Raw genomic sequence first — 14896 nt, 5'->3', positions numbered from 1 at the left:
ACTGGATCGACTGGTGCCGGCGCTGCGGCCACCCCGGCCCCGTCAGCACCACCGGCCGCCGCCACTGGATCGACTGGTGCCGGCGCTGCGGCCACCCCGGCCCCGTCAGCACCACCGGCCGCCGCCACTGGATCGACTGGTGCCGGCGCTGCGGCCACCCCGGCCCCGACCAATGGGTGAGGCTCCGAACTAGGGATGTCTATTTTAGAAAACATGTGTCCAATGTCTGTCCAATGTCCAATGCTTACGTCGACCGTTTGTCCAAAAATGTCCAAGCCAGCCATTTGTCCAAAGATGTCCGACATCTACGCAATAGTTTACACTCAACACCGTTATTTAACCCATGCCCTGGCAGGGCATTTTCATAACACGGCCTGGCAGGGGGGGGGTTGCATCGACCCTCCCTCGCAATTGGCTCCTATGGCACCTAGAAACACCAAATTTGATAGGTAGGTGAGCCCCTGGAGTTCTCGCCCCTGTCCAAATTTGGTTGCTCTAGGTCAATATTTAGGGGGTTTTGGGGGTATAAATGTAAAAATTTCGCTAAAAACAGGTCAAAAGTTTTTCGCTTATAACTTTTGATCTAATTAAGATAGAGCAAAAAGAAAAGCACCAGTGAACTCAGCACGTCAAGGTGCGTCGAATGATATACTTTTTAGCTCGATTAAGTGTAATTAAAGTTTTTCTTGAATTTTAAGTAAACTTAAATTAACCCATTTATGCCCAGGAATATTGACTATCATGAAAATGATGAAATCAAGATATGTTACGCTTCTACCAGGGCCTTGCATGGAATCGAAAATAATTTTTGCCGGCAGCAAAAGTTTTTCGAGAAAAATGTAAAAAAACGTGCGTTGCGAAATCGCAACGAAGGGCACACCGGGCGCCATCAGCGTTGCGAAAACGCTACGACGGGCACATCAGACGGACATAAAGTACACTAAACCGCCGTATATGCTAGTTTGTTTTAACATATAATTCACCAACTGTTGACAAATATTGCTGGAGAATGCGGAACCCACATCCCTCATGCTTTATTACCCGCCTAAGAGCCTGAATGAGAGAGCATAACTTAAGGGTTCGCGAACGGGGAGATGGCAACAAACGGTAATTATCAACAACAATTGTCCATTTAAAGTACCTAGTGGTTGGCACGTACCCTGGGCGGTGCTTTCTTTTTGGAAGCTAGACAGAGCCATTAGCCCATTACCCTCTCATATGAGAACCCCAAACAGAAAACAATTTAACCGAGGATTGGGAGTAAATCTGTGCCTCGCCTAAGCGCCTATCCGCAATACCATTGTTAACCCGCGCGGGGCTGGGGGGGGGGTAAATTTTACCCCCCCTCGCGAATTTTTGCAATATCTCAAAAACGGCGGCGCGCAGCGCCGCCAAACTTTCAGTACCTTTTCTTACATCAATTTGACACCTTCCCTGAAAATTTGAGCGAAATCCGTCGGAAAATTTTTGAGAAATTGACGTTTTAGTGACGTCATGTTCGCCATTTTCGCCTCAAAAACGGCAAAAGTTCAAACGCCGCTAACATCTTCATTTTTAAAGGAATCAAGACGTAACAAAAAAGGTTATACGTAATTTTACTTTGTCTATCAAATGGCTATCTCGGTTTTTTGAAATTTTGGATTTTGGCCTAAATTTTTTTCAAAAAACTGATTTTTTTCGGAAAATCATTATAAAATCCAAAATTTTGAGTCTATCGAAAAAACCGGAATATATGTCAGAGAAGTGGTCTATGTGCACCTACATACCAAATTTTAGAAGAATCGGTTCAAAAATGTGGGAGTTATTCAAAATTTTATGACGTCACGACACACAAATTTTTGAAAAATGACTTTTTTGGAAGTTCTAGATCTCGTACGGAAACAAAAATAGCACCATTCGATTCGCCGTGAAAAACTGCATCAGATAGACACCATTTTAGGCCTTAACAACCAACTTCAAAATTTGACCTCACTTGACCTGACCTTGACCTGACCTCGACCTGCAATTCATCCAGAGGTGGTCCATATCACTTATTGAGTGTGCCTATTGAATTCTATGAGTAAAATGACCCATAAAACATGTGTCGCACATGCCCTTTTCTATATTTTGTTTTTTGGTGACCTGACCTGACCTGACCTGACCTTGACCTTGACCTCTGAATGATATTGTATGCAACTAATATTGTCTTGGTAGCCTAAGAACACGTTTTGGGCGATCAGTCTCAGTCCATGACTCCATTCTTCGGCAACTACGGTGCAAGGCCAATACTGTAGAAACTTGCAATTTGTACCCTTGACCTGACCTTGACCTTGACCTCAAACTTTAAATTAAGTACATGTTTTTAGTAGTTCGTGATGAGAGCTTTCGATTGGCGTTTGAATTTTCCAAATCGGACCATTAGTTCGGGAGATAACAGGGGGGGTAAAATTTACCCCCCCCCAGCCCCGCGCGTTCGGCTGGAGACCCCAGCCCCGCGCGGGTTAACCACCCTCCTGGGAGTAAAGTTAAATTCAAATGCAGGGTAGTCATGCCTACTCTTAGCAAAAAAAATGAACCTATCCGGCTTCACAAATTACCCGCGTAAGGCGTAGCGCGTCATAACAACTCGGCTTAACCTTCGCCCCAGTGGGGGGGGCATATGTTACCACCCTGTCGCGTTTTTTGCGTGTGAATAAAAAACCGCGGCGCGTAGCGCCGCGCCGCTTGGGGTACCTTTCGGTACATCAATTTTTGACAATGTGTGAAATTTTGACCCCAGGTCATGTCAGGTCAGGTCACCAGGTCAAGTTAACTGACCAAGCCTAAAAAAAAAGTTTGCAATCATGTTCAGCCTGCAGTGTTTGTCAGAAAGGTTTCAAACTTGGTGGATTGCATGCTGTTATAGGCGTCTACAATTTGTTTATCTCGGATTTTTTATATCCGTGACCTAAGGTCAGGTCAGTGGCGAAACCTTTCCATTACAAGTCAATGGAGAAAAATGAAAATGCCTCTAGATCCGTGTGTACGCATCGGAACAGTCCAAATATTTCAGAATCACAATGATTTAGTCCACTCGTGATGACCAAGGTGTCATTTTTGCTGATATCCTCTAGACAGGTCATCCGAGGTCACTTGAGGCTACAAACAGTTTTTTGCCAATAACTCGCGATTGGAAAGAGATAGAACGCTGGGGATGGTCTCACTGTGTTTGCCTTGTTGAGACGCATCGACTGATATGCAACATGACCTTTTCCGGTAAGGTCATGACCTTGACCTGAGGTCAAATTTTCAACTTGACCTTTCAAGGTCAAATTATAGTTCATTCGACGCGTCTCGGCGAGAGGAACACGATTCTGGCAATAGAAATGTCGTGGCTTTTTTTAGTCGTAAGTTATTGTCGAAAAACACTTTTCGTAAAAACAACTATTTTTGGACTTTTTGCCCTCTGGAGGCCAAACCGTTGACCTGAGGTCAATATTGATAATGACCTTTTCAAAAGAAGAGTTCAAAAGCTATCGATTGCTTTTCCCTGCGTTATTCTAGCTACCATAGTTCCTGAGATAGCGGCATGTTTTCTGAAAAATATAATGACAATTGGCAAATTTTGACCTTTGATGACCTCTGGTGACCCCAATATTGCTCTAAGGTGAAAAATGACTGAAATACTTTCAAACGTACGCATTGAGAGCTATCGACTGCTTTTTACCGCGTCTTTCTAGCCCTCTTAGTTTTTTAGTTAGAGGTGGGTGGTAACATATGCCCCCCCTCACTAGGGCGAAGTTGGCTGAGACCGCCACTGGGGCGCGGGTTAAAGTGTCTCCCAGGACCCATTTTATCACTTTTACACCTAATACAAAATTTTCATTGTCCCACTCTCAGCGACCTTCACTTGTAACCACTCTCTCGAGACAATGCCAGGGCAGACCAGTGATTCGACGCAGTTCACACTTTCCAAGTGTTCCGTTAATCCGTCCTTTCCATCTTCAGGATAGTAGAAACAGGGGTTGAGTAAACAGGGGTTGAGTAGGATAGTCTCCTCCATGCCTCAACCCCTGTTTCGAGCTGGACGGGCAACTATATCGCATTCGAGCAGCTCCCATAGGAGCACAGGTCTGTAGCCGGATGCAGTAAGTGCTTGGGAAGGGGGGTGGGGCTGGTTCATGGGTGGCCTGGATGGATGGGCTCAGCCTCGACGATTCACCATGCCCGCTCAGACCAATGTTTTCCCTAATTCCAATAACGCTTCTAGCTCTAAAATGGTCTGATTAGACAGGCCTACCCTCAGTAAACAAACAAACAATGCTTCACATCAACCACCTTATCAATCCGTGCAAACCATGAATTCTAAAAATAAACTTTTATTTTCCCAGACGCCCTCATCACCCTTGCCGAAGGGGTGTCTGTTGCCCCCCCCCCCCCGAGGGGGCATATCCCACACTTGCCGACTCTGGGAGTTATCTTTTCTAACGTAAGGGTCAGCGGATTGTATCCAGAGAATGACAATGCCTATCTGTCGTCTGATACCAGACTACGTCCCCATTATTTAGTAGGTACATAGTAGATCCAATTTTCAAAGTACCTCGCTATCTCTCAGCTCCGTTAGCATCGCCGACCGTTTGATGCAGGTCCTTTTCCTACCATGCGATTTTCAGATGCTCGAAAACCCATTGCAGATAGTGAACAGCCCAATAATCTGTGAGAGAAAAAGAAATGAGTGTTTGATAGCTGTTTAAGTGAGTTAACGTGAAACGTGTCGCAACATTCACGTGCAAATGCACCTGGCACTTTACATACCTACACGTCCCTCACGACTACAAAACGAGAGAGAGAGAGAGAGAGAGAGAGAGAGAGAGAGAGAGAGAGAGAGAGAGAGAGAGAGAGGGGGGAAGGAGAGAGAGTTGGGGGAGCGTGGAAGAGAGGGAGGAAGATTGGGGAGAGAAGGAAAGAACCCACACCGTATCTCAAGTGAAGTCTATTTGATGTTCCTATACTTCCGCTGCCCTGCCAATTTGCCCCTCGTTGCGTTTTCGCAACACCCCTGTCTTTCCGATGTGCCCAACGTTGCGTTACCGCAACACGACTGTAGTCATATTTGAAAATAGTCACAAACCCTATTTGCAGCATAATTTGTTAATAAAATGCATATTCTAGCTATTGTAGGGACTCTGCAGAATATGTTCACACATTATTCATTACGATATAATTAATCACTTAATCTACTTATTTTGGTTTTCATGACGTCATCACTGACGGGACCTTCGACTTCCCTCTGGGAGCTCTGGACGGTAAGTTACCGGCCGCACAGACTTGTAACTGCGTAGCATCATGCGCACAACCATGCTTAACGCGCTGAAACTTGTCTCATCGGTGAGACGCCTTTACACACTTCTCAAGATTTGATCACGTCGACGCTTGCTTGTGTTGCGAAAACGCAACGAAGGGCGTAAATGGGTTAATAGATTAATTTCAAGTTAACCAAATTGCATCATATCGCATTTAATTCGATTCGGCTGATCATCAGGAACACAATGATACCATTTTTTAAGCTCTAGCGTCATTATGTGCCAAGTTATTGGCAAAAACGTAATTTGACCTCAGTTGACCTCATTTGACCTGACCCATGGATATGTACACCAAACAAAGAAGCACCAAGTCACCTGCTGTTAAGTACTGTAGTTTCAAAGCACAAAAGTGATAGAACGAAGCGGATATCTCCAGTATTTTCCGAATTTAGTATTTTCCCATAGGCTGAACATTACGACGTAATGACCTCTAACTGACCTCAGGTCAGTGACCTCAAAAAAACGAACTATATGTTATACAACTCGGTGAACCTAGCACATCCTGAAAGTTTAACCCTCGCCGGACCTATTGGTTTTCTACATACGCGCCGGCCGAGGGGGGGGGGGGGGGGCGGGTACGACCCCCCCTCGCCGTTTCGCCCCTGGTGGAGCTAGCGCGTCGCGGAAAAAACGAGCGTGTGCGCCGTTACGAGACGCAGAGATTGGTACCCGATTTTAAGGTCCTGGGTCAACCGGTGACCTCTGAGGTCAGGTCAAGTGCCCCAAGGTACGGTTCAGTTTTTTGGTGAATAACTTCGCAAAAAACGGCCGCAGAGCGCCGATTTTGACAGCATCGTGTTCGTCTCGCTCAGGCGCGTCGAATGATATACTTTTTGTCCGGGCCAGGTCAACTTGGGGTGTTGACCTCAGGTTAAGGTCAGGTCAGCACCCCCAGGTCACGAAGTTGGTCGAAAGAGGTCATGTCGCATATCATTCGATTCGGCAGGTCTTCCTGAGTCCATTGGTGGCTTTTCCGACTCGCTAGCTCAATTTGATCAAGAGTTATTGACGAAAAACTAATATGACCTTGATGACGTCATAAATGACGTCACGCAAGGTCAACATTGCAAAAGTGACGCATTTAACCTTGCAAGGAGTGCATAAAATCACGATTCTGTGTGCTTGAGATAGTTGGAGATCGTTCCCGGCGACAGAATAGCAGTTTTCATTTTTCCCCATTGAGTTATAATGGTGAGGTCACGAAAATGACCTGACCTCATATGACCTTTAGGAAAATCCGAGATATACAAGTTGTGGGACTCATAATGGATACTAGATCCTGCAAGTTTCATTTCCCTGTGACATCTCCTCTGGCAGTGAGGGCGTTGCGAAGTTGCGACATCTGAAGACCGTGCAGAGGTTCACCTATGACGTCATAGGTCAGTGACCTGACCTGACCCAAAAATGCGGTTGGTGTCAAAAGATGCGGCTTGGATCAAAGGTCAGGTATGCCAAGTTTCAGCTCTCTATCGCCAGCGTGTTCGGAGCTATCGCGAAAAACCCTATGGGGGGGCGGCACCCGCCCCCCCCCCCGCCCCTCGGCCGGCGAGGGTTAAAGGAAATCAGTCCAAAACTGTGAGTTGGACAGGTGCAAAAAGAAAATTGAAATTCGACCATGACCTTGTACCGGTTTTTCTGACCTGGTGACTTGACCCAAGGTCACCCGGACCTGAAATTTTCAGGTCATATGTGATGTGAAAAGGTTGCCCCATAGGTGCCAAATTTGGCGGCGCTGCGTGCCGCCGTTTTTACGCTATCTTCGAAAAACCTTAGGGGGGGTCGCATCGACCCCCCCCCCGCCAGGGCGAGGGTTAACCCTCGCCCATGTGGGGAGGGGGTTTGGTGCAACCCCCCCTGAGGTTTTTCTTAGCTACACGCCGAACCGTTTCAGATAGCCTGCTCAAATTTTCAGTACCCTTTGGGGCATCCTTTGCGCAACTTTTTGTTTTTGTCAAGGTCATGTCAGGTCACGGAGTTATGACGTCATAAAGGGAACAACCTCCAGCCAGATTTACGCTAAATTTGAGATTGCTTCACATTGGTATAGATGCCGACTGACCTGACACACTGATGGATTGTTTTAGAATCACAACTGGCTGATTTGACATTGGCACAATGTCCGTTGACATTTTGAAGGTTACTAAAGGTCAAGGTAAGGTCAGTGACCTCGATTGACCTATAATGACTTCTTGCACTTGTAGGCCTTTTCGGGGTATTTTGCTGCCCTGAATTCGAACTTGCTATCAATTTCAGGCATCGTCGGATGTTTCTTGTTACGAGCGAGCCACATTGCCCCAACAGACGGTAAATAACTTTTGAAAATACCAATTTCCAATTTTAGTGTTTTCTGGACCAAAATTTTGCGAGGAATCCGATGGTGTGGCCCCCGAAATCTGAAAAATTTCCATTTTGAAGAAGGCCCCTATTTTTTGAAAAATAAATATTCGTCAGGCTTAATAGTCAAATGAATTGGAAATATAATGAGTTAATTTTTGTAACAACACTAGAATGTGTCGAACATGAATCAGAGATATATTTTAGCTGAGATGATACTATATCTGCGCATACGTGTACATGAACTAGTACATTAACCCTCGCCGGCCGAGGGGGGGGGGCGGGTGCCGCCCCCCCATAGGGTTTTTTCGCGATAGCTCCGAACACGCTGGCGATAGAAAGCTGAAACTTGGCATACCTGACCTTTGATCAAAGCCGCATCTTCTGACACCAAACGCATTTTTGGGTCAGGTCAGGTCACTGACCTATGACGTCATAAGTGAACCTCTGCACGGTCTTCATATGTCGCAACTTCGCAACGCCCTCACTGCCAGAGGAGATGTCACAGGGAAATGAAACTTGCAGGATCTAGTATCCATTATGAGTCCCACAACTTGTATATCTCGGATTTTTCCTAAAGGTCATATGAGGTCAGGTCATTTTCGTGACCTCACCATTATAAGTCAATGGGGAAAAATGAAAACTGCTATTCTGGCGCCGGGAACGATCTCCAACTATCTCAAGCACACAGAATCGTGATTTGATGCACTCCTTGCAAGGTTAGATGCGTCACTTTTGCAATGTTGACCTTGCGTGACGTCATTTATGACGTCATCAAGGTCATATTAGTTTTTCGTCAATAACTCTTGATCAAATTGAGCTAGCGAGTCGGGAAAGCCACCAATGGACTCAGGAAGACCTGCCGAATCGAATGATATGCGACATGACCTCTTTCGACCAACTTCGTGACCTGGGGGTGCTGACCTGACCTTGACCTGAGGTCAACACCCCAAGTTGACCTGACCCGGACAAAAAGTATATCATTCGACGCGCCTGAGCAAGACGAACACGATGCTGCCAAAATCGGCGCTCTGTGGCCGTTTTTTGCGAAGTTATTCACCAAAAACTGAACCGTACCTTGGGGCACTTGACCTGACCTCAGAGGTCACCGGTTGACCTAGGACCTTAAAATAGGGTACCAATCTCTGCGTCTCGTAACGGCGCACACGCTCGTTTTTTCCGCGACGCGCTAGCTCCACCAGGGGCGAAACGGCGAGGGGGGGTCGTACCCGCCCCCCCCCCTCGGCCGGCGCGTATGTAGAAAACCAATAGGTCCGGCGAGGGTTAACCCTCGTCGGCCCAGAAGGGGTAGGGCGGGTGCCGCCTAATAGGGCTTTTCGCGATAGCTTAAAACTCGCTTAGGGTAGACAGCTGAAACTTGGCATACCTAATCTTTTATTCAAGTTGGATCTTTTGACCTCAACTGCGTTTTCAGGTCAGGTCAGGTCACTGACCTATGACGTCATAAATGAGCCTCTGCGAGGTCCTCAGATGTTGCAACTTTGCAACGCCCTCAGTGCCAGAGGAACTTTCACAGGAAGATAAAACTTACAGGACGTAGTATCCTTCAGAGGTCTCACAACTTGTATATCTCGGATTTAGCCTAAATGTCACATGAGGTCAGGTCGGTCACGTGACCTCACCATTATAAGTCAATGGGGGAAATACAAAAGCTGTTATTTTGGCGCCGTAATGATCTAAAACTATCCCAAGCACATGAAATCGTGGTTTCATGATCGGACCTTACAAAGAGTATAGTCGGTCAAATATGTATCTTTCCCGGCCGCCAAGTGGCGCTACGGTATGGATTCGATAGTTGGCTGAGCCCACACCCCAGCTGCCCTGGCGGCTCTGGCGGCCCTGTGACGTCACGCGCGGGGGGCGGAGCTACACAGCGGCCGGCTGGAGAGTGACCGCAGACCAGCACTGGACGGCCTCGCCGCCGGGTGCTCCGGCGGGTCTGGCCGGGAGAGGCGAGCAAGCGGATGCGTTAGGAATCTAACGAATGTGAGGGCAGCGCGATGGTCTAATGATGGCTGTGCTTTCATGCGCCGTGTAAATTGTAGACTGAGTGCTATGAGCTATCAAAGGATTATCTGGTGTTTCAACAGGGGTCGCTGACCTAAAAATTAAGATGGTTGCTCTTGATACGATCGAATGCTTGGTGATATGATGATTAGCGCAAGAGAAATATTTAATCGAATTATGACCGGTTATTTTTTGATAAAGCAAAAACTTTTTTCATTTTTTTGGCATTAACGGGAAGGCGTTAAGCCATATCTACTGAAAATCTTAACCTGCGCCGGGCCGGGGGGGGGGGCGATTTGCGCCCCCCCCCCCCAGGTTTTTCGCAGATAGCCGAAAAACGGCGGCGTGCAGCGTCACCAAATTTTGCATACCTGTTTTTCCATCTATTGCGCATACTGTGTGCGAATTTTGACCTTATATGACTTAAGGTCAGGTCAACAGGTCGGTTTGAGTGACCTAACGTCACAAAAAGTTTGAACTTGCACCAAAGCTACAACTGTTGACCGATCGATATGAAACTTTCAGGAGTTAGTAAGGGTGACAATATCCACAAAATGTATGTCTCGGATTTTTTTTTTATCTATGACCTGAGGTCAGGTCAACCTCACAACCTCCCCATTATAAGTCAATGGGATAAATTTCAACTTCATCTGAATGCCACCCGATCCACACAATATATTCAGGATCATGGTGTTGCAGGTCCCTGGTGGTCATTCTACCGAAAGATGTCACCGGTGACCTTTGGAAGGTGTCGCTAGGTCATCCGAGGTCACCTGAGGTCACCAGCGGGGGTTTTCTGCAATAACTTTTGAGTGAATAGAAATAGAGACTCCGTTCGACGTTTATCATGTTTGTCTGATCAATGCGGATCGAATGATATGCAACATGACCTATTTCAGTCAGGTCATGACCTTGACCTTAGGTCAAATTTTCAACTTGACCTTTCGAGGTCACATGATATAGCTTTCGATGCGCTTTGACAAGCTAAGAACGATGACGTTCGAATCGATCCTTTATCTTGTCTGGATCAAAAGCTATTTAAGAAAAAGTATCAGAAGTAAAAACGTTTTTTATCGCTCTTTCGAACGCCGCCTACCGCTTGTCTCTACGACGCTCAGGAGTCGAGTTAGACGGGGGGGGGGGGCGTAAAACCGCCCCCTCCTAAAACCGCCTGTTGTGTTACAGATAGAGCACCGGCCCGGCGCAGATTAAACGTTTTCCTTGATTTTTTTTGTCGTTTCATAATGATATATTTTATAAAATTTTAATATCATTATATCAAAAATAGGTAAATGTATTGACCTCATCAGTCCCTCATCTCCCTACTCCCTACCCTCATCACTCAACTGAATAATTCTCCCCTTTTCAAAAACGGTGCAGTGATACGGCATCTCAAACCTAGAGCGACTACACTCAAGTTCAAGCTAACGGTCTCCACTCTCCAATTCAGATACCTATCGAAACCTTTCCGCGACCCGGTGCTGTGGCTCAATCAGTGGGCCAGCTGGCCGCAGAGCATACCCGCAGGGCATGAACCTTTGACCATATTAGGTCAACACGCCGTGGCCCCAGCCCGCTCGCCAGGTCCGCGCTCATTGGCCGACGCGGCAACCGTACAACCTGTCTCCTCCCCTCCGTAGTACTCGCAGCGGCCGGCGGATTCAGCCAAGTTACCGACCTGCCCAGCGTGGGGAGGGCCGGCCGGGAAAGATACATATTTGACCGACTATACATGAAACCACGATTTCATGTGCTTGGGACAGTTTTAGATCATTTCCGGCGCCAAAATAACAGTTTTCATATCTCCCCCCCCCATTGACTTATAATGGTGAGGTCACGTGACCGACCTGACCTCATGTGACATTTAGGTTAAATCCGAGATATACAAGTTGTGAGACCTCTGAAGGATACTAAGTCCTGTAAGTTTCATCTTCCTGTGAAAGTTCCTCTGGCACTGAGGGCGTTGCAAAGTTGCAACATCTGAGGACCTCGCAGAGGCTCATTTATGACGTCATAGGTCAGTGACCTGACCTGACCTGAAAACGCAGTTGAGGTCAAAAGATCCAGCTTGAATAAAAGATTAGGTATGCCAAGTTTCAGCTGTCTACCCTAAGCGAGTTTTAACCCTCGCCCGCACATGCCATTTTCCCATCCTAGAACGCACATGGGGGGGTCAAGGCCCTAAAACATAAGGTTGGACGAAGTTTTCTACCAAAAATGTACTAGAATAGCGCACGAGTCAAAGCTATTTCCGTTGTTTCTTTACAAATATGTCGCAAACAAGCTTTTTCTGTAATAAATCATTATTTCGAAGTTAAGCAACCAGTTGCTATAAATTCGATAAGCAAACACTTATTTTTTATATAAAAGCCTAGCTGATATAGTCCAACTCTAGTTGAATAATCAAGTAGCTACTAATTTTTCCAGATGTGACACATATTGCGCACTTCAGACAAATGCGTTGCTAGGGCGTTGCTAAGGACTCTTTCGCATGTTTGGCTGGTTTTTGTTATGAAGTGAGGGACGTGAGATGGACACTGGACAGGCTTTTTGATTTTTTTTTCTGGTTTTCTAGGACCGTGTGAATTATTTAACTTGACATACTTTTCTTGCTTTTTATTCGAGGCTTTTTCAATAACTGGTAGAATCTAGCGTGAAAATAAAAGGGCGAGTAGGCCACAGGGATAAATGCAAGTCGACTGATAGTGAAAGAAAAGGTAGAGGTGTCTGTTCCATTAGAAATTTAATGTGATTGATTGAACATGAAGCAACAGGATCAGACGCAAGAACCACCAATTAAGAACCCAGAACCAGCAGGCGCCATGCAATCAAGAGCAGCCGTGGTAACGTTTGATTAGCTTTCAGAAAACCTCATGGAAGACGCCAGACGGAGAGCAATCAAGAGATCTTACAAGACCAGTAGTTACTTGAAAACGAGAGCCGCCAGGAAAATCAGTAGATTCTTCAACGGCAACACATTTCAACATCTATCTAGCAATGATTTGCGCCAGCGAGGTGCTATCATTGTATTTTGTGTCTGCATCCCTAATTGCTCAAAAAGTATTTGTCAATAAATAATAAAAAAACAAATAATGCGTCTTTTTTCTACTGAAAGTAAGTCCACCAAGTGGCAGGGGATGAATAATAGAAGGTACCTACCTAATTTAGTAATTAATTGTCATCTATTCATTTAATTCATAGGCAATTCAGGGCATCGATCGACAGCGCCCTTTGCATGGTACTGCGGATCGTCGATGGGTTTCTTGATGACTCCGACTCTGACTCAGACTCAAAAATCAACTCTGACTTTGATGTCAAATGTCGGCTCTGACCGCGGACTCCGACTTCACAGCCCTAGCATGTCTGCGGAGGCGACTGGCGATGTATTTTTGGTGACTCCGACTCCGACTCTGACTTTCAAAATCGACTCTGACACTGACTCTGGTCAGAACTGTCGACTCCGACCGACTACAACTCCGACTACGGAACCCTGAAAGGTCTGCGCGGAGGGGATCGAATTTCGGTGACTGACTCAGACTCCAGCTTTTAAAATCGACTCTGACTCCGACTCGACGACTCAGGTCAGAACTGTCAACTCTGACCGACTTCATGACTCCGACTCCGGAGTCCTACTGGCAGCTATCACGCCGGGAGCTGCAAATCGTATGTTCCGCGGCGGTTTATGGCATTAAAGTCGATAATGCGGCTGAACCGCACTATGAAACACCCTTATTGGCTGCAAAAACCACGAAAGTTAGCGCATCACCACTGGAAAACGTGACAGGTTATCGATTAATTGGCCCTGGATTTGGATAAATAACATGTTGATGATCATATTAGCACACATTTACATTACCATCTATCTCAAGGTTGCCCTTCAGGCGGCTCTAAACTATGGCAATTTCCCTATCTTCAACATGTAAATGCCCTCGGGCGTCCTCGTGGTGACGTAGGCATGGGAGTGCCAGGTTGGTAGGAACTAGACTTCGACGCCCCCTGGGGGGGTGGTTGCCACCCCCCGGCCCCCCTCGTGCCATTTCGTTCCTGTTGGAGATAGAGCTTAGCGGTAAAGACCAAAAAGATTCTTTGGGAAGAGACGAATCCAATGATACCCAGTTTTACCTTCTCAGGTCAGTCATTGACCTTCCAGGTCAGGTCAAACTAAAAAATGTTGCTGTTTTGGGTCACCGTTGGATATCAAGTGCGCTGCTTATCAAATACCGATGACGATGCTGTTTTCTGGTGCCAAGCCAGCTAGAACCTCTTTGTCACACTACCCGACCAGAATTTTGCTGCTGAGGTCATTTCAGGTCAAGTTAGGTCAAGGTCAATTATCCCTCGCCGGCCGAGGGGGGGGGGGGCGGGTGCCGCCCCCCCATAGGGTTTTTTCGCGATAGCTCCGAACACGCTGGCGATAGAGAGCTGAAACTTGGCATACCTGACCTTTGATCCAAGCCGCATCTTTTGACACCAACCGCATTTTTGGGTCAGGTCAGGTCACTGACCTATGACGTCATAAGTGAACCTCTGCACGGTCTTCAGATGTCGCAACTTCGCAACGCCCTCACTGCCAGAGGAGATGTCACAGGGAAATGAAACTTGCAGGATCTAGTATCCATTATGAGTCCCACAACTTGTATATCTCGGATTTTTCCTAAAGGTCATATGAGGTCAGGTCATTTTCGTGACCTCACTATTATAAGTCAATGGGGAAAAATGAAAACTGCTATTCTGGCGCCGGGAACGATCTCCAACTATCTCAAGCACACAGAATCGTGATTTTATGCACTCCTTGCAAGGTTAGATGCGTCACTTTTGCAATGTTGACCTTGCGTGACGTCATTTATGACGTCATCAAGGTCATATTAGTTTTTCGTCAATAACTATTGATCAAATTGAGCTAGCGAGTCGGAAAAGCCACCAATGGACTCAGGAAGACCTGCCGAATCGAATGATATGCGACATGACCTCTTTCGACCAACTTCGTGACCTGGGGGTGCTGACCTGACCTTGACCTGAGGTCAACACCCCAAGTTGACCTGACCCGGACAAAAAGTATACCATTCGACGCGCCTGAGCGAGACAAACACGATGCTGCCAAAATCGGCGCTCTGCGGCCGTTTTTTGCGAAGTTATTCACCAAAAACTGAACCGTACCTTGGGGCACTTGACCTGACCTCAGAGGTCACCGGTTGACCTAGGACCTTAAAATC

General features: G+C 46.6%; 1 protein-coding gene across 1 annotated transcript in view; it reads left to right on the top strand.

Annotated features, from left to right (window-relative positions):
• Positions 1-10895, top strand: part of LOC122383970 (nuclear pore complex protein NUP62-like) — a 43641-nt gene extending 32746 nt beyond the window's left edge. Inside the window, exon 5 of the mRNA XM_043370875.1 lies at positions 10869-10895. Within this exon, the coding sequence (XP_043226810.1) occupies positions 10869-10895 (27 nt within the window). The remainder of the gene's footprint in view (positions 1-10868) is intronic.
• The last annotated feature ends 4001 nt before the right edge of the window (positions 10896-14896 follow it).

The sequence above is a fragment of the Amphibalanus amphitrite genome, unplaced genomic scaffold (genome assembly GCF_019059575.1).
Source record: "Amphibalanus amphitrite isolate SeventyFive unplaced genomic scaffold, NRLGWU_Aamphi_draft 000178F_arrow, whole genome shotgun sequence".
NCBI classification, from domain to species: domain Eukaryota; kingdom Metazoa; phylum Arthropoda; class Thecostraca; order Balanomorpha; family Balanidae; genus Amphibalanus; species Amphibalanus amphitrite.
The sequence above is the reverse complement of the archived record's forward strand: the minus strand, read 5'-3'. Positions and strand labels throughout refer to the sequence as shown.